At 39.4% G+C, this 27,752-nt stretch overlaps 1 protein-coding gene across 1 annotated transcript; it reads right to left on the bottom strand.

Moving 5' to 3' along the window:
• Positions 1 to 1,394: 1,394 nt before the first annotated feature.
• Positions 1,395 to 25,928, bottom strand: LOC124139044 (multidrug resistance-associated protein 1-like). Its single transcript, XM_048383515.1, has 30 exons — positions 25,844 to 25,928; positions 24,271 to 24,447; positions 23,437 to 23,556; positions 22,150 to 22,278; positions 21,357 to 21,476; positions 20,904 to 20,965; positions 20,339 to 20,473; positions 18,282 to 18,545; positions 17,400 to 17,577; positions 16,427 to 16,747; positions 16,098 to 16,235; positions 15,250 to 15,396; positions 15,026 to 15,110; positions 14,512 to 14,578; positions 14,240 to 14,366; positions 13,959 to 14,135; positions 13,439 to 13,606; positions 12,844 to 13,027; positions 9,130 to 9,214; positions 7,874 to 7,985; positions 7,271 to 7,508; positions 6,742 to 7,052; positions 5,719 to 5,918; positions 4,643 to 4,769; positions 3,330 to 3,431; positions 3,016 to 3,162; positions 2,692 to 2,850; positions 2,396 to 2,562; positions 2,066 to 2,260; positions 1,395 to 1,571 (listed from the first exon to the last, which is right to left on the bottom strand). The coding sequence occupies exons 1-30, from the start codon at positions 25,874 to 25,876 to the stop codon at positions 1,460 to 1,462; spliced, it is 4,587 nt and encodes a 1,528-aa protein (XP_048239472.1). The 5' UTR covers positions 25,877 to 25,928; the 3' UTR covers positions 1,395 to 1,459.
• Between the last annotated feature and the right edge of the window lie 1,824 nt (positions 25,929 to 27,752).

Here is a 27,752-nt window from a genome sequence, read left to right as displayed (position 1 = left end):
TGGTTCTTCTTTGAAGTAGTTCTCGTGTTCATACGCCAATGTGGAAGCCTTTGAGAGGGTCACAAGTCTACATTCGGCATGTTTCGGAATGGGAGGAGTTGGTCACGAATGAGGTAAATGCCAGTTATGCCCCAGGTGCCAATGGGATCCGCGCGTTTTGATTGGTTAAGGAAAGTCCCGCCGGGGTGACCTCATGCTAAAAATAGCTCCTCGCCAGAAGGCCAGAACGGTGTCTTACGAGGCGTTGTGTAATAATTGGGAATCCCCGTTGCATGACATGAACACAATGCTCTTGGTTAAATGAAGCAAAATGTAACCTGACCCTCGAATTCATTAATATGTTCAATAAGCAACGTGGACTTCATTGTTTCATACTGTGATCATATTTGCAGTAAATGACATACCTTCAGCCTTTTTTTAATTATAGACAGTAAAATCATATCCCATAAGCCTTTCTTAGATACAGTTTGAAACCATGGCAGAAATTACCGCGATGTCAGAGGTCATCACCTTGGAATGCCGGAGGTATACGATAAACATATGCCATCTGTCTCGGCTAAGCAGGACCTGTTGGAACTTATGAATTGAGTGGCCTAAGTTGTGCCTGTAGTAAAAAGGTATCAGTGTACGAACCTAGCCTCAATTGTGTTATTGATATCTTATCCTGTAAAAAACAAACCTGTCTCAGTGACTCCGTTCTTGTGACAATTGAAAGAGAGTTGTCGCTTTTATTTGACCCATGTTGATCTTAGGAAATGTTGTGAAAAACTACACACAAATATCTTGTGTCAAGGATACTTTTTAACCATACGTATCATATACCATCATGTCAGCAGTCGAAAACATTAAGACTGACATTTTCAGTGGACCATAAACTGAGTGTGTGATATCGTCGCTTTGAACAGTGTTTCAGGTACATTACGGTATGTCAGCTTGGCGTGGAAGGCAATTGGTTCACGGGTATGGTACTGGCAAAACAAGAAACATAATCAGGATAAACCGGGATTCGAACTCACGATCTTGGCTTCTGACACGCCTATGGGCCTCAAAAAAAGATTGCCGGCCAGAAAAAAAACGACATTGTTGCAAGGCTCATAGTAAATGACATTGTTTCAAGGCTCATAGTTTGCAGTAAAAGAGTATCTGGTTTTGTAGCTGTAGCTGGCAGCATACATAATCTCGATACATATAGTATCAAATATATCGGTCCCTTAGCAGTGACATCCTTAAAATAGGTGATAATGAAACGTCCAAGTGGATGTCAGTGATCAATATGCCATCTATGGTAGAGCGGCCAGAAATGACCGAGTCTGGGCTTGACACACTTGTGGTTGAAAGCATGAACAACTAGCCATATAGATGGGGATGGTGGCACACAATTAATCTTGTCACACTCAATGTCCTGCTGTTTATTTTGTAGTTGAATCAATATAAAAATGTACAACCGAAATGATATGTATTATGTCAACCCTGCAGCTTTGGCCATGTTGTAGAAGATGCTGTCAGGCTGTTGCAGCAGGGAGGAGGGTGTGTCAAACTCACACACACAGCCGTTGTCCAGGACAAGGATCCTGAAAGATGCATGTTAAGTTCAATCACTGATGGTATAAACAAAGCAATTCAAATATTATTTGATTCATGCTTGCCGTAAAAGGCGATTATGCTTGTCGTAAGAGGCGACAAAGGGATCGGGTGGTCAGGCCCGCTGACTTGGTTGATACATGTCATCGTGTCTCAATTCCTGTTGATCGATGCTCATATTGTCAATCACTGGATTGTCTGGTCCAGACTCGATTATTTATAGACCGCCGTCATATAGCTGGAATTTTGCTGAGTGTGGCGTTAAAAAACAAACAAACAAACAATTATTATTCACCTTTGTTTGTTTGTTTATCTTTCGCAGCTATTTGACTGCGGCCTGTAAAGAACCTAATCGGAACCAGACAATCCAGTGATTAATATTCGGAGCATCGATTCACATCAACGGGTACTATGACCCCACCAAGTCCATTCAGTTAACATGAGTTTACAAAATAATAATAATACGAAGAACAAGAAAAGTGACCTGTCGTAGTCCATTACGGTGTTGAGTCTGTGGGCGATGGTCAGCACCGTGCAGTCCTTGAACTCTGACCTAATGGTCTGTTGGATCAGGTCATCTGTTTCCATGTCAACGGCAGCTGTAGCCTCGTCCAGTACCAGGATCCTGGTCTTCTTCAGAAGAGCTCTGGCCAGACACAAGAGCTGCCGCTGGCCGACACTGAAATATGCCAAAAACGTTATAGCGTTTTGGTTGTGCAGATATATATATTCAGTAATAACACACTAAATATACAGTTATAATACTTGAGAAGGAACAATGTTAAGTAACAAGAAACAGCGTTAAGTCCGGTACCTCATATTTTCCCCTCCTTCGCTACACTCGTGTTCCAGTCCGTCAGGTAGCGTCTCCACAAACGTCTTTAGATGAGCCTGTTCCAGTGCCCGCCAGATCTGATTGTCGGAATACTTGTTGAAGGGGTCAACATTATCTCGCAGACTTCCAGCAAACAATACAGGATCCTGCAAGAGTGATTCAAAGCATTTCTTCATATTAATTATTCAAGAGTTCAAACCGGTTATTATTATAAACTCTATCATATGAAATGTCAACGCGTATGGCGCCAATATTGATGACAAGGAAACGCTTACCTGAGGAAGTATGGTGAGTTTGCTCCTAAGATCATGCAGCCCGAGTGTACTGACGTCAACGCCATCTATGTTGATCTCCCCTCCTGCAGCTTCTATCAGCCGGAACAGGGACAGCGTCAGTGAGGACTTCCCCGCTCCCGTCCTGCCTACGATGCCCACCTGAAAAATAATTTGTAAAAGTGCCTCAAAGATTTTGTTAATTTATGTGTACATAACGATCTCCCTGTCTGTAACACACATACGACAAACACCATTTGAGGAGCTGGTGTTGAAAGCGTAGACTATATAATAAATGTATATTTTGTAAAATTAACAATAATTTACCTTTTCCTTGGAATGCACAGTACAAGTGATTCCCTTGAGTACAAGGTCAAGGCCGTCTCTATACCGAGTTGAGTAGTCGAGGAACTTCACTACCCCCGTCTGTGGCCAGTCCTTATTTGGACGTCTCTCGGGTACATTCCATGCTGGCTGGTGTGATTCATACAAAAGAACATTCAATGTTTAAGTCCATCTCGATGAGAAAAATCATTAAACTTTTATTTTAAAAAACACGTCAGAATCCCTGAAGGTTATACCGATAACAAAATGACATGCTGACATGCTAATCATTTCTATGAAGAGTATTTTACTTTTACCTCTGAATCTATTTCCGTATACTCTTTGACTCTCTCCACGGCAACGATCTGTGTCTCTACTTCTGAAACCAGCTGCACCATCCAGTTCAGGTTAGCGGTAATCTGAAGTCGATGTACAACCCTGAATAAATCCATACAGACACACCGCAGGACCTACATGTATGTACATGAGTAGACCACCAAGAAAATGGGTACCATTATTTCAGTAATATCACGGTGTGTCAACTTAATGTGGGAGGAAAGCCCATAGTGATGCATGTCTCAGACGTTTACCACTTCGGTGAAACCCACGAGCACGGGTATGGTGCTGACAAACCTAGAAACATAATCGGGGTGAACCGGGATTCGAGCCCACACCATAGGTTTCTGGCGTGCCCAAGGGACGCAACTCTGCACAGCGAATCGCGGCGCCTTAGACGACTGGGCGACCCGTGCCCCAGACCACCAAGACAATGGCCACCATCTTTATAATAAAAGACATCTCGCTTGTACAAATACTACTGAATCATGAGCACGTGTTCATGAATCACTGTCTGATAGTGATGATGCCAGTACTGTTTTGTTCTAGAACTGATCCCTGTACTTTGTGTTTTCAAACTACGTGTACAAAGTCACAAACGGCAACAGTTTATCATATAATTGACTGGGGAATACAGGGTATACGCTAATTACATGTGCAGACAATACATACACAACTCCACACCTTACCGTGTACCAGTATTGTCATGTGTGTATGGGGACAATACTTTTAAACCTCTACGCTAATTTATTTGAGATTCACATACACAAATATTGTAAATTGATAACGCCAACAGTCAAATTAGTAATATTGCATAAACTGTTTAGTCGTAAGATGAAGTACTCAGTACTAAGATGTGCATGTTCTAACATATAACATACATATGAAATGTACTCAACCTACACATGTACATATGTAAGCATTGAACTGAGTGTTTAGTCATTGGTTGTTTCTTGTAGATAATTCATATATATATATATATATATATATATATATATATATATATATATATATCCACAAATGCAGGGTACTCGTTCACATGGAATCTTCAGCCGCACAGCAATCCACCACCACATGATGCTATATGGTTTGTTAAATGATTGTGGAAAAAGCGAAAACTTAAATTGAGGATACAATTGAACATCCATGACCTAAACGGCAGATTTTACATCCAGTATTAAAAACCAATTCTAGAGAAGAAAATCATTTGGCTGAAACTAAAGGCAACAGAACACTTTCTGTAATCAGAAGAAATCCCTGTCAGAGTCCGATTGATTAGGAGATATGTGCATACCTCAATAGCATAGGTGATCGACAAGCCTACAAGACCTCCTGACAGGGTGTCACGTGACATGACTGCAAACAGGGAGGCGGCCAGAACGATGATATTTCCGATAATCTCCAGACGTACACCTTGCCATCTGTCAAATACATACTATGATATAATGAAACACTTTTCTTTAGAATGAGTTGGTCGAACACCACTTTGTACAGGAGTTCAGGGCGTTCAGGGCTTTCAGGGCGTGTCAGGTTAATGTTGGCGGAAAGCCCGATGCGGTTCTTAGACTTTTACCACTTTTGTGAAACCCTTGCTTGCTTGATTGATTGTTGTTAAACGCCGCACTTCAGCTATATTCCAGCTATATGACGGCGGTCTGTAAGTAATCTAGTCTGAACCAGACATTCCAGTGATTGACAGCATGAGCATCGAGCATTGGGATACGATGACATGCATCAACCAAGTCAGCGAGCCTTACCACCCGATCCCGTTACGACCAGCATAGTCGCCTTTTCGGCAAGCATAGGTTGCTGAAGACCTATTCTACCCCGGATCTTAACGGGTCGGTGAAACCCAACAGCAAAGGGTTGGTGCTGGCAAACCATGGATCATAATCATGGTGCATCTGGGATTCAACCCATAGGATCCTGGGATGATAGGATCCTAGCATGCCTATATAACAAACATTTTTTTGTAAAAGTCTTTTGTGGAAACTAGTCTTGGCTTTCACAGATATATATCAAAACGAATGCAGATTGGAGACGACTTCCTGTACAAAGTGTCCGCAAAAAAGGTTTACCTTAATATTGATGCATTGTTAAATGGTCAGGGTATCTTAATTAATTATAAGCAGTAGTAACACAGTTTGTGTCCTCGTGATACGAATTCAATGTAAAACTATGTCTCAAAAATTTACAGACAGGTCGTCAATAATGTCAGGCCCGTTGTGTGATGAACCCCTGCTCTGAACGTATTCATCTGTGCTGCTTTAGCAATGGTTTCAATGGCCTGCATGTGAGAGTATGCCTTGAATGGTAGCTTGTCAAACTGGCTTCAGACAACGTGATTTCAATAAAACTGTTCTCACATACCTGAGAGCACCAAATGCGTAAAAGGAGAACCTCTGGTTTGTGTCTACCCGGTCTTCGGATTCCTTGATGAACCTTGACTGAGCTTGAAAGGATCTGATGACACTGGCCCCTGATAATGTCTCCCCAAAATGGCTGTATATCGGGGAGCGAGCTTTGGACTCTAATCGTTTCAGCTGCCGTGAGGTGGTTACGTAGAAGCGCTAAACAAACAAGATGTTTTATGGCTATGCTACGAGTAGGGTAAGATGACTCCTCAAACATGTTTTTGTTATGTGGTGAGGTGAAATGGAGTTTAATATCGCGTCCAAGATTATTGCACTTATATAGGGACGTGTGTGTGTGCGTACGTGCGTGCGCACGTCTGTTTGTACAAGTCCGAGCGCCTGGCAGGGTAACATAAATACAAACTAATACTTAAACAAATCTTTTAACGTCTTTTGGTAGGACGCTGATCAACCCCCGACCTTCAGTTCTGTGGGTGGATGCAGTCAAGTCTCCAAACACGAACCTTTTTCTGTCAGGTCTTGCGAACAGTATGAATTGTGTTACCACAAGACCATGGAGGAGATCATATGACGGTTCAAATGGCAATGATTCGAAACATATTTTCATGTAATTTTACCCATTTCAAGATCCCGGAATTACGATCGTGAAATCTCATGAACATCGCCCTGACACTTTTGGATTGAATTCTGATTGGTATCATTTGATAACAGCTAAAATAGGAAAGAAAACCATCTCATGATAAATATGAAAAGCCACGAACATGTTTTGTTGTTGCCCTTGATTTCTGTAAATATAATATGGATGTAAATATATTCATGAAACACCAAAACTCATTCCTGATCGATATGGTATGCTATTCATTGAATGTCAAACAGAAAAATCATTTCAAATCGTTCCAAGAAAATTGACATGTTTGATGATCGACCCCAAACAAAACGCCCATAAACTCCCATAAACGTTTAAACCTAGTTTCGTTCTATGTTTGTGAAGTCAACACTGAAGTACAGCTGTGCTTACCTGAATAAAGTAGTATAGAATGACCAATGGGACGACAACGACGAGAAATATGGGCGTGGTGAAGGAGATGACGATGATGCTGCTGAGGACTTGGAACAATGTGTTGGTGGCGTACTCCACCAAACTCGGCATCCTGGTGTCGATGGTATCCATGTCCTGGGAGAACCTGTTGACAATCCTGCCCGTAGGCGTGGTGTCAAAGAAGGACATTGGTGCTTTCAGAACATTCCTCAGCATGTTTAAGTGGAGAATTCCAGAAGCTTTGACCGTCTTTAGGTTCCACAGAAAGGAAAACGTCATGATGAAAACGGCTGTTATAAAAAAACAAAATAGCATCTGATATTGAAAATATTTTGAATGGTCGATCCGCATAAAAAGTACGTTTTACATTAGCATCTCTTTGAATAATAAGTCAACATGATACAATATATTCAGATACATGTTTTAAGCCTCATAAAATGTATCATAACAGAAACAGAACACAAATACAATATTTTCATCAGACATGTTGCTTGCTGTCAAGTCTTACTTTGAGCTACACCCAAGACACCATAGACTCCAAGATAGTAATTATTTTTCTCCATTCGTCCTGAGCTATTTGAAGGGAGAAGGGTCATGTTGTTGAGGGAGGTGTCATCAGTCCATTTGCTAAGCCATGTATTTGCGGTTATCGACGTTGCTTGAAATAACGCGTACAGGATGAGAGAGAATAACACAATCAAAAGGCCTATAGCTCTGCCGTATGCCAGAAACACACTCAATGTCACCTGGAACAAGATGATGGTTACTTAATTCAACGTTAATGCACTCGTAGTCTACTGAATCTATGACGCCCTTGAAATATAATAAATATTTCTATATTTTCTTATTATAGAAACAATTGACAAGATTAAAACATTCATTAGAAGGATATAGAGTAAAGTGATATGTTGTAAAGTGATATGTATTAAGTGGTAGAAATATGTATTAAATCACATTATTGTGAGACCAACAGAGGATATTTGTAACAGAAACAACTGACAGGATAAAACATTTAGAATGATCTATTGTAAAGTGAAAGAAATATGTATATATATATAGTATTTAAAAACATTATTGTTAGACCATCAGAGGTACATATACTTGCACAGACCTTGCCAGTCTCCACTTGTTCTTCCTCAATCAATTTACTGTTCTCGCTCACAGGTTCTTTCTCCTTCGGTAGTTCGACTTGTTTCAGCTCTGTGCTCTTCATCAGGGACTTCCTGTGGCACATGCATGTCCAAAAAACAAACACAACATACGTTTAGGTGGAAATACTGGTACATCCAGATGCCTGAGTTCGGATAGGATTGAAAATGCTGCACTTTAATGTCAGTATGATAAATATAGCATGATTCCTTGACAAATCATCAATTTGTGCAACTTCAGAATTCATTCCTTTATCCACGGAGAATTTGTCACAAAACGTGGTGAACATAGATATAGTTACCTTTCTATCTTGAAAGGTTTACTGAGAAATCAACAGTTGGCATCCCCAAGGGCACCTGTTGCGCTCCCCTCCTTGCTGATCTGTTTCTTTATACATATGAATCAAGCATTCTGCTCGGATAAGCAAATACAAAACAAGGGAATTTGGCCAAGAAGCTTCGGATATATTGATGACCTGATATCGTTCGGTAATGGTCAAATAATCAATTTTCTTCCATTAATTTAGCCACCTAAACTGGAGACCAGTGAAACAGCTAATCCGTTTCCCAATCATATCTGTTCCTAAGGAATCATAGTGGTAAACAACTATCCACAAAACTTTACGACAAGAGGATGACTTCAACTTTCCAAAAGTTAACATTTTTTTTATTTTACGTCGAGCAATATTCCAGCTACTACAGTCTTTGGTGCGCACATTTCACAATGTTATGCTCTTGTTCTAAAACGTTCAAAAGAGTTGCATGACTCTTGCTCATCTGTGTAATAGGGGTTACAACATTCAAGGCCTCAGTAAATCTTTCAAAATGTTGTACAGTAGACACGAGGAGGACATTTACACATCTGACACATCAGTGACCAAAAGGTCAGATTCAAATCCTCATTTTGAATTGAACCAAATGTTCACGTGTTTGTTCAAGTGAACACTGCCTTTGCATGTGTTTGTGACGGTTGCCACCGATGGTCAGGATACGTTCACCATTTTGCGAACACCTGGCACCATCACTATTTGATACGGATTCATAAACACATGATGATATTGTCGAAATCGTACAATGGGGTCTGTTTTTGGCAGATATTTCTTCCAATTATTGAAAGGGAACTCTTGCATATTTTTAGTATTATGTTTCACATTCAGAAATACACATATATACACAGATATACACAGTGATCAGTTCTGATAAAGTGACACTAACTTACATTAATGTGACACTCTCTTCGTCAGTCTCCTCGCCAGATTTCACGGATTCCAGACGCTGTAGAACTTTCTTCTTTATTTCAGTTACTGTTTAAAACCCAACGTCAAAGTGAGGTAATTGGAATCTTATATGACCTTTCATTACGTACTATTAGATGCATTGTTGAGTTATTCTGTAAAATCGTCGTAAATTCCAAATATCATACATTCAGTGACTTGACGAAACGCCAGTGGGAGAAGCTGCAGGAGCTGAAGGACGCCAACAAACTCGGCTACCACAAGTATGGCAAGCTATTCGTTATTGACCGACGTCCCCCTCGTGACGACAGCAACCATGGAAACGTGGGCTCTGTTAATACAGGTAGCAGCATCGACATTGGCAACGACAGAGTGGGTAATCAGGGACGTTCTCTCCATTCACGAGGCAACAAGGAAAAAAAACATAGGGGTGCGACGACAGCTCAAGCAACAACCGTGTTTTGATCTGAACTTACTATATTGGAATGTCAACGGATTGCTATCTAAACTCAATGACAATGAACTCCTTAATTACATACGTACATTTACAATTATAGGATTGTGTGAAACCTGGCTAAAAGCTTACGACTTTTCAAATATGGAATATGTTTACTTTAATGTTGATGCTTGTCAAATCTCCAAACAAGGTAGGCTATCCGGTGGTATTACATTGTTAATAAAAAACACACTTCCAAAATCCATTTTATGGTCAAAAATATGTGACAATTGTGTTTTCATTTTGCTAAAGAAATCTGTATTTAATAATGCTAAGGACACTCTTATAGGTTATGTATACATCAATCCAGAGAATTCAAATTGGTATGTCAATAAAGCCAACAAATGCGGCGTATCTATACTCCAGGATGCGTTAATAGATGTACTACCACAATTTTGGGACGTCTCTATACCCTCGGGGGCGACTTAACGCCCGCACTGGAACAGACTTTGATTTTGTTGAGGACGATATAATGAGAGCTCTGCACATTGACAAGTGTCATTTTCTCTGTGAGGGTATTTTTGCACACAGCGATTTTCATCCGATAAGACTGTGAACAAGTTTGAGCGAATTTTGCTTAATATATGTGCTTCTCTAAACTTGTCTATACTTAATGGTCGTTGTGGATCTGATGCCAGTGGGGGAGATTTTACGTTTGTGTCCCCTACAGGCGCAAGCGTGATTGACTATGCTATCACAACAAGTGATTTGTTGACATTGTGTAAGAATTAAAACATCGGATCTCGGATCGAGTCTCCCCACGCGCCAATCAATTGAACCTTTCAGTCACGTGATACTGAAATTGACAATGCTATGTCGGGTGAGAATGTGAAGCCGGAAGTTTGTATTAAGTATACTTGGCGTGATAACTTTGGTGATCGGTTAAGAGAAAATGCCTCATGTGATGAAATTAAGTATTTGTTTGATGATTGTATTACGTTGGCATTAACAGACATAAATGCAGCAATTAGTAAATTTACGGACGCTTTGTTGAAGGCAGTAGATTTTACAAAGCGTAGGATTGTTCAGCGTCATGGACGCGACAGGCCGTGGTTTGATAAAGAATGTGATTATGACAGAAGAGAAGCCTTCCGATTACTAGATTTTTTTAATAGGAAAAAGGATAATGTTTCGTTACAAACCTTTTCACTGCAGCGTAAAACATATAAGGATATCGTAAGGTGTAACAAAAGAGCTTTTAATAATTTGATTCGTGACAGACTTTCATCCAGTATCAATAACTGCAAAACACTTTGGGAAATGTTAAGAAAATACTCTGGTGTTGGAGAAAGGGAATCGTTTATCCCCATTAGTGACTGGTTTTCGCATTTTAAAACTTATTCCAAGATATGCATACCGTTTTCTCTCATGATACTAGAGAAGATGGTGTAGATTATCCTTTTGATGATGATACACGTTCTATCCTTGACAGCCGTATAACTGAAGACGAAGCATTGCAAGCTATCAATCAATTAAAAAACCTTGTTTAACATTTTATTTGAAAATGGTTCGTTTCCCGAGTCGTGGTGTACTGGTGTTATCATACCTCTGCATAAGAAGGGCGACTACTCAAACCCCAATAACTACCGTGGTATCTCCTTGCTCAGCACTTTTTGTAAACTTTATGTGTCTGTACTTAATTCAAGACTAACGTCCTGGTCTGATGCGTATGATAAAATTTGTGACTCTCAAGCTTGTTTTAGGAATGGTTATAGTACTATTGATAATATATTTATTCTGCAGTCTGTAATCCAGCATTGTCTGTCTAAGAAGCGTGGTAAATTATATGTTCTTTTTGTTGACTTTAAAAAGGCTTTCGATTTTGTAAATAGATCTAAACTATGGCTAGTTCTTAAATCCAGAGGTGTGTCCCCAAAAATGTTAAATGAATTAGAATCCATCTATTCCTGTGTTAAAAGCTGTGTTAAGATCAGAAATTGTTTTACAGAATGTTTTGATTGCCCTCTAGGACTTCGGCAAGGCTGCGTAATGAGTCCATTTTTATTTTCTATTTTTATAAACGACTTAGCTTTGTATATAGAATCAACATGCACTCCAGGTGTACAGCTACACCCTGACACTGTACAGATTTTCCTATTGTTGTTTGCTGATGATGTTGCATTTATTGCTGATACTGTGTATGGCCTTCAAAAACGCATAAAAGCTCTGGAAAGTTTTTGTAGTATCTATCATCTAACAGTCAACTTGGATAAAAAAAAGGTAGTGGTATTTAAAAATGTGGGTATTTTATCAAAATATGAAAAGTGGTATTACAAGGGTAAAAAACTTCAGTGTGTAAGTTCTTATAAATATCTTGGTACCATTCTTTCAAAAAAACTCTCCTGGTCTTTGCATGTTAATAGTGCTGCTTTACAAGCTAAAAAGGTCCTATTTGGTGTCATTAAATCTCTCAAAATGCTTCAACCTCTTCCTCATGACTTTTTTTCAAAAATATTGGGTCTCTAAAATCAAACAAATTCTCTATTCGTTTGGTTTTGGCTACATATGGGAGATGCAATTTAGTAATAGAAGTTTTATTTCGGAATTTGTAAACCGTTTAAAAGCCTCATCTGAGCAAGATTGGCATGCAGTTGTTTCATCTAGCACTAAATCCCAAAGTTACTCTCTTTACAAAATTTTATTTGGCTTAGAAAGCTATATCAATGTAGTAAATGTTTCAAAATTCAGAGCTGCACTTGCTCAGTTGAGCTGCTCCTCCCATCGGCTGCGAATTGAGACCGGTTGATAAATTAAGGAAATTAGAGAACAGAGACTGTGTTTGATTTGTAACCAGAATATTATTGAGGACGAATATCATTTTGTGCTTATATGCAATGCTTATAGTGATTTAAGAGCTGAATACATTCCTCCTAAGTATTTTACAACACCTTCTAAAAATAAATTTAATGCTCTTATGTCATCCACTAACTTTAAAATCATACGAAATCTAGCAGTCTACGTTTACAAAGCTTTTCGACTTCGGTCATTGCATGCAGTCTAAATATTTATTTGTATATATGCATGTGTATGTGTATGAATGTGCATGGGTATAGATATATATGTAAAATAGTGGTAATTCTTTTTTCTCCCCCTCTCTGTAAATAGTTCTGTGTGATAGGCCTACGGCCTAACACTTTTTGTTAATAAACAATATATAATTTGTTATGAGAAACACATAATACTTGTTAAATGGCCAACCTACATTCCGGATCCTTGACATCGGAATCATTGCTCTCAAGATATTTCTGTAGGAACTGGGCAAAGGGTCCATTATGGTGAAGAAGCTGGTCATATGTCCCTGTCTCTGATATCTGACAACTGGTCATCACAAGGATAGAGTCCACCTCTGGGAGCCAGTGAATGCCGTGAGTGACCAAGATACGAGTCTGGGTGGTAGAGGTGAAAGCCAGTATTGCACAAAACATGTTGCAGATTCTAGTGGGTGGACAAGTATTGTTTCAAGTTGTTTTCAGCAGCATTCTTGAAAAACCAAGGCAGATGTTCAGCCTGTATACAGTTTCACATACAAATGCCAATCAAGAAAAATATAACATTAGTTTTACATGTCTGAAACGAAAGTCACTATATATATTTGAAATATTTTTTGGCTTCTAATCCTAGTTTAATCAGTCTGTTGTGATGTTTTCAGCCCATTTGAACTTCTTAATATTGTTTGTCAAATACATGGACAATTTTTTTCAGTCAATTTGTAAAATAATCTGGGCATGTTGTATTTTGCCTAAGTGAATCTCATATTACAAATTGACTGTAACATATATAGTTCAGGATGTTCCTACCTTGCCTGCAAGCAACCCTTTTCTACTTAAGACCTTGTCAAATATGTGTTTCCCAACATGACTGTCGACTGCACTGAGTGGATCATCCAACAGATAAATGTCAGCATTGTTGTAGACAGCTCTGGCTAGAGACACCCTCTGCTTCTGTCCTCCACTCATGTTGATTCCCTGATGGCAAGATAGGAAACAAATACAATACAGAAGACGATGCTGTGCACAGCTCTGGCTAGAGACACTCTCTGCTTCTGTCCACCACTCAAGTTGATACCATATAGCAATGATACACTTTCAGATTCTGCTCGTTCCTCTCTTCATTTTTCCCTCACCAAAAGTCGAGGTGATGGACTAACTGGGGTTCATTCCAGTCTGTAGTCACCACTCCTCCCTAAATGAATGCCATTTGGTAGCAAGTGGCGATGAAATGATCGGGTTCTACAACGCACGGTCAGATTACTGAGACTAGTGAAAAGTGACGGACTATTCTACTCTAGAATACACTCAAGTGCAATGATATACTCACTCTCTCCCCAATCTCTGTCATATCACCAGCTGGTAACATCTCCAGATCTGGATTCAGAGCGCAGCACTCTACCACTTTGTCGTACCACTGTCTGTCCATTGGCTTCCCGAACAGAATATTGTTCTGCAGGGTGTCGTTCTGGATCCATGCAATCTGGGGCACATAAGCTACGTGACTCTGCCAGGAAATAAGCACGAGTTAGCATGCATTCAATAAGAGTAGGGTATTTTACTTGATTTCTTTTTGTCCAGCACCATAACAGTATGAAAGAAAATAGAAACCTTAAGACTGACATGGCCGTTGACCGTGTTCATCTCGCCCAATACTGCAGATACAAGTGAAGATTTTCCCGATCCAACTTGACCTACGATTGCTACAAGCTGACCTTCGTCAACAGTCAAGTTGATACTGAAAGAATAATGTTCATTTTTCTTTAGATTATGGCAGCAGAAAATATCGATATGTCTATTTTAGGTCCGACCAGGGGTATGTGATCATATTTGAGAAAACTATGAGTGAAAAGTCGACTGTGATAGGTATATGGTTTAGTTACTTTGTGAGAGCTGGTCCTTGTTCAGAAGTCCACTGAAAACATCCGTCTGTAATCGTCAGTGCAGCATCTGTTTTATGAATATGATTACTGGTGTTGACATATGGAGAAGGTGTTACATTATTTCTTCCTAAACATACACGATATATCCGCATGGTTCAAGTTGGGCAAGAACAAGAGAACACTGACGACGGTATGCATTTTCTGATGATTTTATCTGAACACACAAGTACATTCACTCTCTTTGAGGGAGGGGAGTGCGAGGGGGGTTGGATTATGTTCGAGACATTTTCATTTGTTATGCCATTGATCCAATGCATATATTGATGGTTCCCAAGGATCCATTTTGTCAGCACATCCGGTTATAAGACCACCCGAGGCCTAGTTATTTTAGTCCCGTATATTTTTATCCCATTTCATCCCAACCCACCACCAAATTTCACACGCTTGCCTTTGAAGCTTTCAAAGGCATGCTTTCGTGTTACATAATTAGTGAAATATCATAACAATTGCATACTCTGTGTGGAATTCCACAGGATCTGTGTATCGTCCAAATCTTCTGTATTGAGGAACTTGTTTATTCTCCTCAGTGACACCATAGCCTGGAATCATGAACTGATCATGAAACGGTAATCGAATCAGCCACGCAAGTATGTATTTTATTACTGTTTGTACAATATATAGAAACACATTCAATAGCCCAATAGTACCATATTTCAAAAGGCCCAGAAGGTCAAATACCTGAACGAAATCTGAGAAGAAAGCAGGCAAACCGTTGACCGCTAGTCTGACGATGCTTAAGAGTGACATCGCAGTAAAGACGACATCGGGTCGGAGATAGTGATCTTCAGATATGAAGATATATGTCGCGAACGTGGCTAGCGATACCTGTAAGATACAAATTATTCAAAAGGATCCATATGAGCACTATAATGATAAGAACATTATACAAATGTATAATAATGATCACACATGCCCTACACCAAATGCGATTGGCAAAGAAATACTTTGTTGTAATGATAGTTTATTAAAACATTACAGAAGTTAATTGTAATGATAGTTGATTGAAACACTACAGAAGTTTGTTGTAACGATAGTCGATTGAAACACTACAGAAGTTTGTTGTAACGATAGTTGATTGAAACACTACAGAAGTTTGTTGAAATGATAGTTGATTGAAACACTACAGAAGTTTGTTGAAATGATAGTTGATTGAAACACTACAGAAGTTTGTTGTAATGATAGTTGAATGAAACACTACAGATGTTTGTTGTGATGATAGTTGATTGAAACACTACAGAAGTTAATTGTAGTGATAGTTGATTGAAACACTATAGACGTTTCTTGTAAAAATAGTTGGTTGAGACACTTCAGAAGTTTGTTGTAATGATAGTTGGTTGAAACACTACAGATGTGTATGATAGTTGATTGAAACACTACAGAAGTTTGTTGTAACGATAGTTGATTGAGACACTACAGAAGTGTGCTGTAATGATAATTGATTGGCATACGAGGTAGATCCTTCTTTACATACTATAACACAAGAAACACTACAGGATCTATGTTGCAATGATAGTTGATTGACATACGAGGTAGGGAATAAGGGTCCAGGAGAAGGTGGCGAAAACCTCCATGAGGGAGATCTTCCACAGAATGTGAAGTTCTTGCTTCCGGATTTCAAGGATCCTCTCTTGGAATGACGGTTCCCAGGCATATAGTTTAAGAATCTGGAACAACAGGGAAACATGCAAGTTCATTGCATTTAGACTCTCAAAAACCACAGAGTAGCATGTAAAATAATGACTTGAAATTCACATACTGGAAACAAAGCAGAAAATAGTATCTTTGTGTCATTGGAATAAAGTCGATTGTAGCAGTCACTCCTGCCTGATTTGTGACACACCACTACTTATCCTACCTTAATTCCACTGAGTACTTCATTCATGATCTTCATCCTCTTGTCCTTCTGTTTCATCAGTTCAGCTTGATACTTTTTCCACTTTAACGTGGAAATAGTGGTGATGGGCAACAATAGAAATAAAACCGCCATGCCAGCGATAACGGAGGTTCCCAGAGACTGGTACAGGAGGTACAGGGCAATAACAATTCTTAGAGGATGCGCCCATGCTTCCCAGGCCCAGAAAATGAACGTGCGCAAATGTTCTACGTCCACAGACATCAGATTCACAATTTCCCCAGTTGTCGATTTTTTCTTGGCCTTGTTGCTCATCCTCAAAGACTGATGTTTATGAAAAATTGAAGGTGTCACCAGTGAGTCAATGAGTTTGGTTTAACGCCCTTTGAAGATAATTACAGGTCTTAGTTGTTTAGTACTGAAACCCGCAAGTATGGGTGTTGTGCTGACAAAACTATAAACAATCAGGTCGAACCGGGATTCGAACATCCTGTCAGAGGTTCCTGGCACGCCAAAGTGATGCAACTTGTGTCACCAGTGTCCCCTACATGTGAATTGATAGTTTACTATGATAAATGTAAGAAACGTATGTGTTGAAGACTTGGACCACTAAAATTATGAAAAGGGAGATACTCCTGTGAGCACCATTCCCGTGCTCGTGGGTTTCACCGAAGTGGTAAACGTGACCACGTCACTTCGGGCTTTCCTCCAACACTAAGCTCACACACTGTGATATAACTAAAATACTTTTAAAATCGGTGTAAATCCCAACTCACTCACTCACCTTAAGGAAAACTTGAGTTAGTGGAAAGATTATGTATCTTTTTCTTCCTTTACATTGATAACCCGTACATTTTGATTTATAAGGTAGAATTACGATTCATGTCATCTTAAATACTTCAGTTTTGTAGCAGTTCATTATAAAAATGGGCTACACGGGATAAAAGATGACACACGGAATAGTATTCAATTATACCTTTCTGTATATTGCAGATATGGTGACAGCAGCGATCCGCAGTGCTACCTTTCTCCCTTGGTGCCAGTTGGCTTGAGAAAATGCTGTCCCAGTTAAAGTTGCGACAGAGAGGATGGCACACAACACATAACCTTTCCACGTGGGTATTGTCCCATCTGTTGTGAAGTTAACGAGCAGGCTGTAATAAATATTTATCAATGTGAGTGTATTTTTCAAAGGGAGCGAGCATTTGGTATCCGAGGGATGGTCTGACATTCTTTTTGAAAACATATCTGGATTTGAAAATAGTTTACAGAAGAAATAAAAAGTGTTGGGTCTTTCTTACTGAGATGAAAATGTATATTATAAACTGTCCAGGGGAGTGATTGCGTACAAATGTATATGTAAAATATTTTTTGTTAACCGTAGGCACGAAATGCCCTAAATTAATGAATGTCTCATACATGTTTAAATTTCAGTTGGACTTAAGCGAGGGTGTCACATTTTATGCTGAAGTCAGCAATAATACATTTGTAATTACAATGAATGAGACGTTTCAGTGCAGATACTATCACTGTTATCAAGCAATGTAAAATAGGAATTTGGATAATTGATGTTTATACTAGGTTAAATGATGAATGATTAATAGTTAACATATCAGATAAGGTTGAGGTTTTTAATCCATACAACTACACATCTCCCTTGTTCATCTTACTAATTATTATCCCTTTATCTCAAGGATGCATGAACGCATTTCTTTAAGTTTGAGAAAAGAAAGACATAGGATGTTTTGTGTGTGAAAGAAACCTTCGTTTTAATTTACACTGTCGCCATACTACACATCATCACACAGTAAAACATATCAATGATTGATTGGATAGCAATGACAATAGCAGTACTTACCCGAGTATCAAAGGACTAGCAAACTTAACTATAACGTTCACAAATCTCCATAGCTGACTCTGTATAATGTCGAACCAGAACGTCCTCCACAACGCCACTGTGAGGGACAATTTGTCATTAGTGGGAGTCAAATCCGCTTCTGTCATCTTTATCGTTTTGTCTTTTATCAACAAGGGGGCCTTTTCATCATCAGCATCCAGACTCAGAGATTCATTAAGTGTTTTAGAATATAACACTTTCTTGTCTCTGTCTCTCGTGTTTGCTCTACAAACGAAACTTAAGGACATACACAGGTATTCAGTTAGAGGTTGTGGAATCAATCAGTAAGTGTTTGTTTGTTTATTTGTTGGTTAACGCCACACTCATCAATATTCCAGCTATATGACGGCGGTCTGTAAATATTCGAGTCTGGACCAGAGAATCCACTAATTGACATCAAGGGCAACGATCCACACAACTGGCATATGATGACCTAGATCAACCAAGTCAGCGAGCCTGACCACGCAATCCCGTGGCCAAGCACAGTCGCCTTTTACGGCAATCATGAGATGCTGAAGACCTATTTTACCCCGGATCTTCATAGGTCAAATCACTAAGTGAAGTCGAATATCACATATACTCTAAAAACGAAAGTTTTACTTTCAAAAAAAAAATCATCCATGGAAAGGATTCCACGTTGCATTGCTGCACGTGAAGAAAAACGACATAAACATTTCCTTAATCATAAGAAATGTCTTCTGAAAGCATGTAAGTAAAGTCAATATTGGAGTGTCATAAAACGGTTTTAATGTCTTTCATAGTGAGTGAGTGAGCGAGTTGGGTTTAACGCCGTTTTTAACAGTATTCCAGTCATATCACGGCGTGTCAGCTTAATGTGGGAGGAAAGCCCAAAGTGATGCAGGTCTCAGACGTTTACGACTTCGGTGAAACCCACGAGCACGGGTATGGTGCTGACAAACCTAGAAACTAAATCGGGGCCACCCGTCCCCCGTCTTTCATAGAGTTAACATCGATGATCTTTGACCATTTGCATGCTTCATTTTATCTGGGCAAAGTGAAAAAGGTTTTATGTGCACGTTATGATTTCTTGGCCAAGTTTATGGCAGGGCATTCGATGTGGCACCACAAGAGATCGTCCAAACAAAGGCTGACCCACATAGTTGTCCAGGAACATCACATCCAGACATTCATTGTAATTTACACAATGCATGACGCCGTGCTTGATACTGTGCTGCTGTCTCGAGGGAATTGTACCGTGAGAGACAACGTCGGCATAAAAAAATTCAGTATTAAATAGCTCGACCCCTCAAAGTCTGTAAAGATTCCTGAAAGGTCAAAGCATACACGTACAGGATCTCAACCAAATTGAGCATATATGGGGTGAGCTTGACAGACGTTTACATCAACGTTAATCAGGGCCACATAACCGGCAGCAATTACGCCAAGCTCTTCATAATCCAGAAGGATGGTATGCAGCTCCGCAAGTGTCTTGGTTCCAGGTGCAGTGCAGGCATTCAGTCCAATGGTTGACACACACGGTACTGGGCTTTACGATTGCCATGATTGAGATTGTGACGTAAGCGACGCATGCAAAGATATTTCCATTAACGCTTGATGAACTCTGTGTATTATCGTAATCTTCCAAACTACATGTACCACATATTGCTTTTTAAGGTTTTGTGAAGTCACAGAATCAATATTTTTAACACACTTTCTTTTGGGGGAATAATAAAAAATAATCACTCATAAGGGCATGAATATAGGTGAAATTATTTTCAGTACTTCTCACTGAGCATTGTAATTTTACAGTTGGCCTTTGTTTTCACTGTTTGCAAAAAGACCAAAATGTTTCCACAATTTATCAGAACATAAAATGTGCAATATAAAAGACAACCTACTCGCAACTGTGAATGACGGATTATTTTCCCTTGATGACCTCACATTGATAATCCTCAATTCCTCATTGCTGTAGGTTAGTCTCTAAATAGTTAATTCTTGTTTGTCACTGTCCACAGAGAGCAGACCTTCAGTGGAATGAAATAGAAGGAAATGGTTACCTTCTCTTGGACTTGTTTATCTCTTTGACCCATCGTGGCAGAAACCGTGTTACGGTGTGGACGGACGATTCATCCGGATGAATGTCATAGACGTCTGTTTCTGTCAAAGGCTTCCGATATCCCCTCAGTAATAAGCTATTGGAAAATTTCACAAATGTCAATTTTCAGAGTCATATTTGGTGGAAAACAGCAATTTAAACCCAGATGAAACTATAGATTAACAGTTTAGTTACTTGAAAGAGGTCCTTCTAGGAGGGAATAAGGAAAATGCATCTGTTCAGTTATGTCATGGCTTTGGGGTTAATGTTGGAGAAGATCATTTTTCTCTCGATATTTGACACATTTCACAAAGTATTCTGACAAAGAATGATTGTTATGTGTCGGTATCTAAACTATATAATTATTCCCCAATAAAATGGAGCCACATTTTACTCTTCTCTTTCTTAACAAACCCAAGCATAACCAAAGTCATGTTTTAACCCTCACATGATGCAATCAGTTATGACAAAATATATTCTTAACCAATGATAGCGATTACTGCATATATCATGTTATGTAGTGTGACCTGTTCATCCACCAAAAGGTAATCCTTGAGAGAAAGGAAGCAAATACTTCAGGACACGGTTTCTGAAAGTAAGCAATTAAAGACATTTATAAAGACAGTTTTGACATGCAACAACCAGATATGCGAGTCTGACCAACCGATCCTGTCGCCTCTTACGATGTGCATCAATTCTAACGAGGATCTTCATGAAGCTCCAATGTATCTGACATTGGAAGTAATATGTTTACTGTGTCATATCAGACTTTCAGCATTGGACACATTGATGAGTTCGCTACAATTAGTAATTAAATTGATTACATATCGTGCAATCGACTTGAGATTTTGGCGGTTTTGGCTCTTTTATTGTGATGTGAACAGACTTAGATGACAAGAACGTGTGGAGAGGAAGCCAAGTTATAAACGCTCTGCGGAAACATGGATTGTATATGTTGAGTTGTGGGTTACAAGTCATACCTTGTCCTGCAAAGTCCATCCGGAAGACGTCTCTGCAAAACAGCTCAGGATCAGCTCTAACAATACTAGACCATAGTATATGTAGAAAGCTACATCTTTGAGGATGTTTCGCTCGTATTGCTGAAACAGAGGGATAATTTAGATATCAAACACTCTTCAAACCATAGTTGATGTATGTGACGCTCTTTGAAATCTTCTTTAAAGGGCCAGCTCTATTGTACCTCAAAGGTTGGGTAGATGCGATGCTGGACATGAAGGGGAACTTAACAATTGGTCCTCCTCTTTTCATACAGACTTGTGGATAGTTTTTTTCAGTCTGCATTTTATGAGATTTGTCTGTTTTAAAAGTATCTTTTATTTCAAATTCGAGTCTTGACCAGACGATCAGCGCATTTACTGATTTTGTTGAAACTAAAACGATATGTTAAATTAGAATTACGTTCAGGAAATATGTTCGTTTTGCAACACAGTGGATGGCAGTTGTAATCGTAATAATTCCACTTGTCGTATATACAATCTGTGAACATAAAGAAAGAAATGTCTTGATTGCCTTTAGGATTATGGTTAATTTTTTAGGCACCGATTTGGTAGTACATTTGCTGGAACCAGAAATATGTCACTTTGTGTATGGATGTTAAAAGAGCTTTGGAATGCAGTACAGAGTAAGGATGGTCATGTCAGGTTTCAGAGTCAAGTCGAAGGTTAATTCCTCAGTTAACATACTTGACTGTGGAGATATAATTCACGTCAACTAATGTGTCTAATCGGCCATTGAATAAGTAGGATTGTTTACCTTCTTGAAGATGACGGAGTAGAAGGGGACGATGCCAGCCACTGTGAGCAGCAGCCAGAAGGTGAACATCACCCCGGAAGTGATGAGGCCTTTCTTCCTCTCCAGGAGCAGCAGCAATGCAGCAAACAGCTGAATAAGACACCAATAAAATGTTCAAATACCTGGGGCATTGTTTATATTCCGGTTATAAACTTGATTTATGGATACATCAACTTAATGTTTCACAAATGTTGATTGAAATGGTCTTTTCTTTGAAAGGTTTGTATACTATTGAAATACGTCCAAGATGGTCGAAGGGGACACAGGAAAGTAAACTTTGATCTTATTCCCCTCCCTACCCAAACAGTACGTTTAAGAGGTAAATTGTCTTTTAATTTTGACCAACGACCATGTGGTTTTGTGGACAATCTCTATATCAAGCTACCAATGTGCAAATAGGTATAGTGCTAATGGAAGTTGCTAGCCAGTTCTGGAGAATTTATTGTTTGGGCAAAATATTTCTTGAAGGCAACACTTTTAGGATGTTCAAATGCTTCGGATAACGTTTATTGTAACAAATAGCAGATAGCTGAAAGGATGCATTGGTATTGTACAAAAGTCCCTATGTATGGTAACTCTTTGGTTGCAGCGTTGAGGGTGCGATGGTTTTACGCCGAATTATTAATGAGACCAGTGGCACAGACGCCTGGTCGCCAACACAGTAATCAAGCCAGTGATAGGTATTTCATTTGGTACCGAGGGCGTTAGGCAGAATTTTCAAATGTCATTTTTTCCGGGCATCGAATACTCAATTACACCGGCAAATCTGAAAATACAGAATGTTTAATCGACATTTGAAAAAAACAAAAGCTGTGAGTATTTTAGTAACACTCTCTCCCTAAGTAAGGCAGATCATAGAGTGACAAGACATCAAGCTAGAATGTCATCTCGTATTGATGCAGTGGATGGCGCCACATGCTTCTGCGATAACTAATTCCGCCTGTTTTGCCGAATGTAAACAGTTATATCATGTTGTGTCAGCTTGATGTGGGAGCGCGAGGAAAGCCTCAAGTGATGCTCCTTTACCACTCCGATGAAACTAATGAGCACCGATATGGTGCTAACGAACCACGAAAAGTAATTAGGATGAACAGGAGTTCGTACACACGAACATGGGTGTATGGAACGCCTAAGTGAAACAACTCTGCACGAAGACGATTAAGCCAACCGTGCCCTCAATATGATATTAATATCAAACTACTTCTACTTGTGTGAACAAAGATCTGGATTTATGTTTTTTTGTCTTACAAAGGTAACTGCCTGGACTGCAGGAGCAATGAACAAGGCAGAGAAGATGGTGGTGTTGTAACTGTCTGCAGGGTCGACGAGTCGTATGACAGATAGTATGACAAGGCACGAGCATATGATCTGAAAGTCAACATAAAAGAACGTTTCTTTAGAATGGCGTATAACAAAAAAGTCATTTCACTGACGGCAGTCACACATTTTAGTTCTGCTTTGTAGGATGCAACAACACACTGACAAACTGTTATCAGATTAATCTGAGATGCAGATGACAGGAGAGTGAACTACAAGCACAATGAAATATTATGCCATTTTGTTCTCGTGTACACAGATAGGGTATGTCACGTGACACGCGTATCACATTATTACCATGCATGTTCCAATTCACCAATTCCTACCAAGTGTACATGCGGGTTAGTCACACATGTTTTGGGGTGCCCTCTTCAATATCGACAAACAGCTTTTTTTACATCTGCGAGGGTTTTAATAAAACGTCAACGCAAGAGAATAATCAGTTGTCGATTATCTGCTGAAATTATTCAAATTATTCAATTGGGACAATTATATGAACAAATCACGGAACATCACAGGTACCTAAATGGGCAGCATGATACAGGCTATAAAAATATTTTGTCTTTGATTGTGTCTGGAGATATGTAGATATTATTTCAATTAAAACTATGACCATAAATATTGTCTTATGAATAATACATTTTTAGAAAAACACATTGCAACAATGCATTTATGTGGCTGACAAGTTGACAGTCTGAAGCATCATTGTTGTTTTTTCAAGAACATTCTGGGACAATATATCTTTTCGAGGGTAGTACACTTTACCAATTTTGCTATATATTTATGCCTTGATGAAAGTGACGTCGGTGTGACGTTCAGGAGGTAGTAGAGATAGAACGGCGAGGTCAGCCACAACCACCCACATGGCACCCACACCAACACCGTGGACTGGAAGCAGTCTGTGAACTGAGGCCATGTGTTGTACCAGGTCAGGTTTGTGTCCTGAAGGAGACAGAAGAATCCTGATAACACATTACCCGGGAATCAAGAAGCTGAGGTGTTCGTTGTATTAAAGTATTACTACTAGTAAGTATAGTCACACTTGAACATACGTGTATGAAATTAGTAGTAGTAGTAGTAGTAGTAGTAGTAGTAGTATTTGTTGGTTTGTTTGTTTTACGCCGCACTCAGCATTATTCCAGCTATATGACGGCCGTCTGTAATTGATCGTGTCACCAGACAATCCAGTGATTGACATCATGAACATCGATCCACGCAATTCGGAAACGATGACATGCATCAACCAACTCAGCGAGCCTGACCACCCGATCCCGTTAGTCGCCTTTTACGACAAGCATAGTCGCCTTTTACGGCATGTATGGGTTGCTGAAGACCTATTCTATCCCGGATGTCCACGGGTCTGGCAGATGGTAACAGTGTGGCTGAAGATCGTTTCTTTCCCAGATCAGTAGTAGTAGTAGCAGTACTAGTAGTAGTAGTAGTAGTAGTAGTAGTAGTAGTAGTAGTAGTACATCATCACGGTTCAGTAGTAGAGAAGAAGAAGAAGTTACTCGGTTATCCATTAATTAACGTGATCCGACATAATCATATTCAACCAATTATGTCGGATTAACGGGACTTGACTGTATATCAGTTGTGTGATTGGTTATCTTCCTTTGTTCAGACATATGTTACTCTGTGAGCTAGATATTACGGGTGGCTATTATAATTATGTGCCCATAGAGTACTGATCAACTAAAACTTGATGAAAAATCATGCCGGGAATTTGAAATATAATCTATATTGCCATATTGTCGTAAAGTGCAGAGTTAAAGGAAATGTACACGTAAAAAATTGAATTTGACAAGAAAATTACCAAACGTTTCCATGGGCCAGGCTGAAGTAGTCGCCGAAAACACTGCAAACTTAAAGTCCACAACGCTGCTGTGATACCCGTATCAAATACAATACCATCAATTAACCATTTCTTGTTTGTTTCATGTTTAGTTGCCATCAAACATTGGTGTATAGATCTGTACTCAGTTTATTAACATAGAATTCATTGTAATGATACCCACTAATCCAGCATGTACCGTTCAGATAAACGAAGCATGGGTAAATCGTATGTAGGAATGACTATAGTTTTGTAGCCATAATGATACTGTCCAGAAAGTGGGGCTACCGGATTAACGGGGTTTGGCTGTGTAATAAAACGTGTACATCACGTCACCAAAAGACTCGACGAAATAGCAGTAACTTGTCAACGTGAGATCAGATGTTGCTATGAACATGTACATTCCTCACCCCTATACATGATACACTTACGTATTATAAGATAGTGAAAGATGAACATAAACTGAAACAGATGCACACACAATAGCTTAAATCGACTACTTACCCATACCGGTGTCCCATTACACAGCGAGGCCATTATGTGTGAGTGTTAAAATAGCAGCTCCCTGTCTGAAGCTATAATCAATGAGTACATATGCTTATCTGCGTGTGACCTGACATGACCTTATTTCTCCCTGTCATGAAAGCGGATCATGGTTTTTGCATATCAAGCTCCCCACAGCGATACCCTCTTTCGCGGAGTTTTCCTCTCGAAGGCCGCAGTGCGTCAAAACGGCGCCAGCCAATGAGAAGGCGCGTCATGAATTGGGTACTTCGATCAATATAATCCCATATAATATCAGAAGAAATGTATGAATAATCATTTGCTAGTGTTTGTCATTTGTCACTGTAGGCAATAGTACACTAAAATGGGCCAGTTCAACTCTGCAGAGAGGTAGCATGTAAAACCAATGAAGCATATAAATGTTTGTTTTAGACTGTAGGCATTTGTCACTGTGGACTCCTCCCTCTGAGACCGGTACCACGCGGGTTCGGGTAATTAACTCTCCTCGCTCTTGGGGGCATACAGAACAGAACAGAAGTTTATTGCTCGAAAGAAAATCACGCAGGGTGATTACAGAGCATACATGAGGTTGAATGTATACACAACCACACCAACAATAATATCTAATAATATATATATACATGAATACATACATGCACCAAATCACGCATAATGCATTTCTGTAATACATGTGTGATCTGCATAACTACACACATGAACACACCAAATATACACATATATCATATTGTAGAGTGAAATGCACAAAGTTTAACGTCGCAAGGGTAGTTTTCCAGCCATAAGGTATAAGGGGTGCGTTGCAAAGCGCCAATCGCTTGTAAGCGATGTACAGCGATTCGCTTCACAACAGTGCGCTAACTTTCAGCCGCTTGCAAGCGAAACAATCGCTGGCTGAGGTCGCTTCGTTGTCAAACCAAAATGGCGGCTGACTTTGACAGCGGAAGAAGAAATTCTTGACTGGATCAACGAGGAAATGAGCAAAGGCAGCTGACACCCCATCATCCTCAGTCTGCTCCACATTTTCAAAGTAGTCATAAATTTCATCAGCTCGTCATCGAGCCTCTTCTATTATGATCTTCATAACGTCAAGGCAATCAAGCGGTAGTTGCGCCGCCATAATGGAAGAGTGCGCAAGCGCTTCCAACTGTTGCAGACCCCGGGATGAGCGATTAATTTGCTTTCTCTTAGCGATTCGTGGCTTGCAACGCGCCCAAGGATCAAGAGTGGTGATTCTTTGTTATCGTATCAACATCTTCTTATAGTTTTATCTTTGATTTGTCTTTACATCTCCCAGATTTTCGATGGCAAGGCGCTTTTCAATACATTTTTATAACTCGTTTAACGCTGTGTTAAAATGCATAATTTTCACCTCTGCACGTGTGATGACGTCTTTGAAAACAATATCAGTTTCATTAGTTTCGTTAATAAAACGATTCTAACAAAATCTGGTATCAGTTACAGCATGCAGTATTTGAGTATGATCAAAGCGCACTCATGTTTCGCGATCTGTATTTCTAGGAACCAACACATTATCCAAGATATATCTCTGCTTTGAATGCAACAATATTTGTCCGTCAAACATCCATGCATACTAAAGTTTTACATGGTTGTTCAAATGCAAACCTATCATATGATATAAGGTCAAACCAAGTATTCCAATACTTGTATATCTGTAGTTTTCGTCTCTTATGTGATTTCAGTGCCAACGTCTGTTCATTACGACAAATTCATTAACTGTAACCTCTAGCAAAAGTTTATTAACATTATTCTAGTTAAATGCCAACAATTACATTTATTTGCAAAATACCAAAACAATTCAAAGTATTAAGTGTCTGTCAAAGCATAAGTTTTGGAACAAGGTTTTAAGATGTTAATCCTGCAACCGATATGG

Source organism: Haliotis rufescens, unplaced genomic scaffold (assembly GCF_023055435.1).
Source record: "Haliotis rufescens isolate VD_foot unplaced genomic scaffold, xgHalRufe1.0.p SCAF_49, whole genome shotgun sequence".
NCBI classification, from domain to species: Eukaryota; Metazoa; Mollusca; class Gastropoda; order Lepetellida; family Haliotidae; genus Haliotis; species Haliotis rufescens.
The sequence above is the reverse complement of the archived record's forward strand: the minus strand, read 5'-3'. Positions and strand labels throughout refer to the sequence as shown.

Bases quoted from the DNA above. Each gene is read 5' to 3' on its own strand.
- LOC124139044 (XM_048383515.1), bottom strand. From the start codon at position 25,876: ATGGCCTCGCTGTGTAATGGGACACCGGTATGG. The intron at 15,111-15,249 runs GTATTTGACCTT...TCATGATTCCAG, and splicing joins TCTTCTCAGATTTCGTTCAG to GCTATGGTGTCACTGAGGAG. The intron at 2,563-2,691 runs GTAAGCGTTTCC...TCACTCTTGCAG, and splicing joins AACTCACCATACTTCCTCAG to GATCCTGTATTGTTTGCTGG.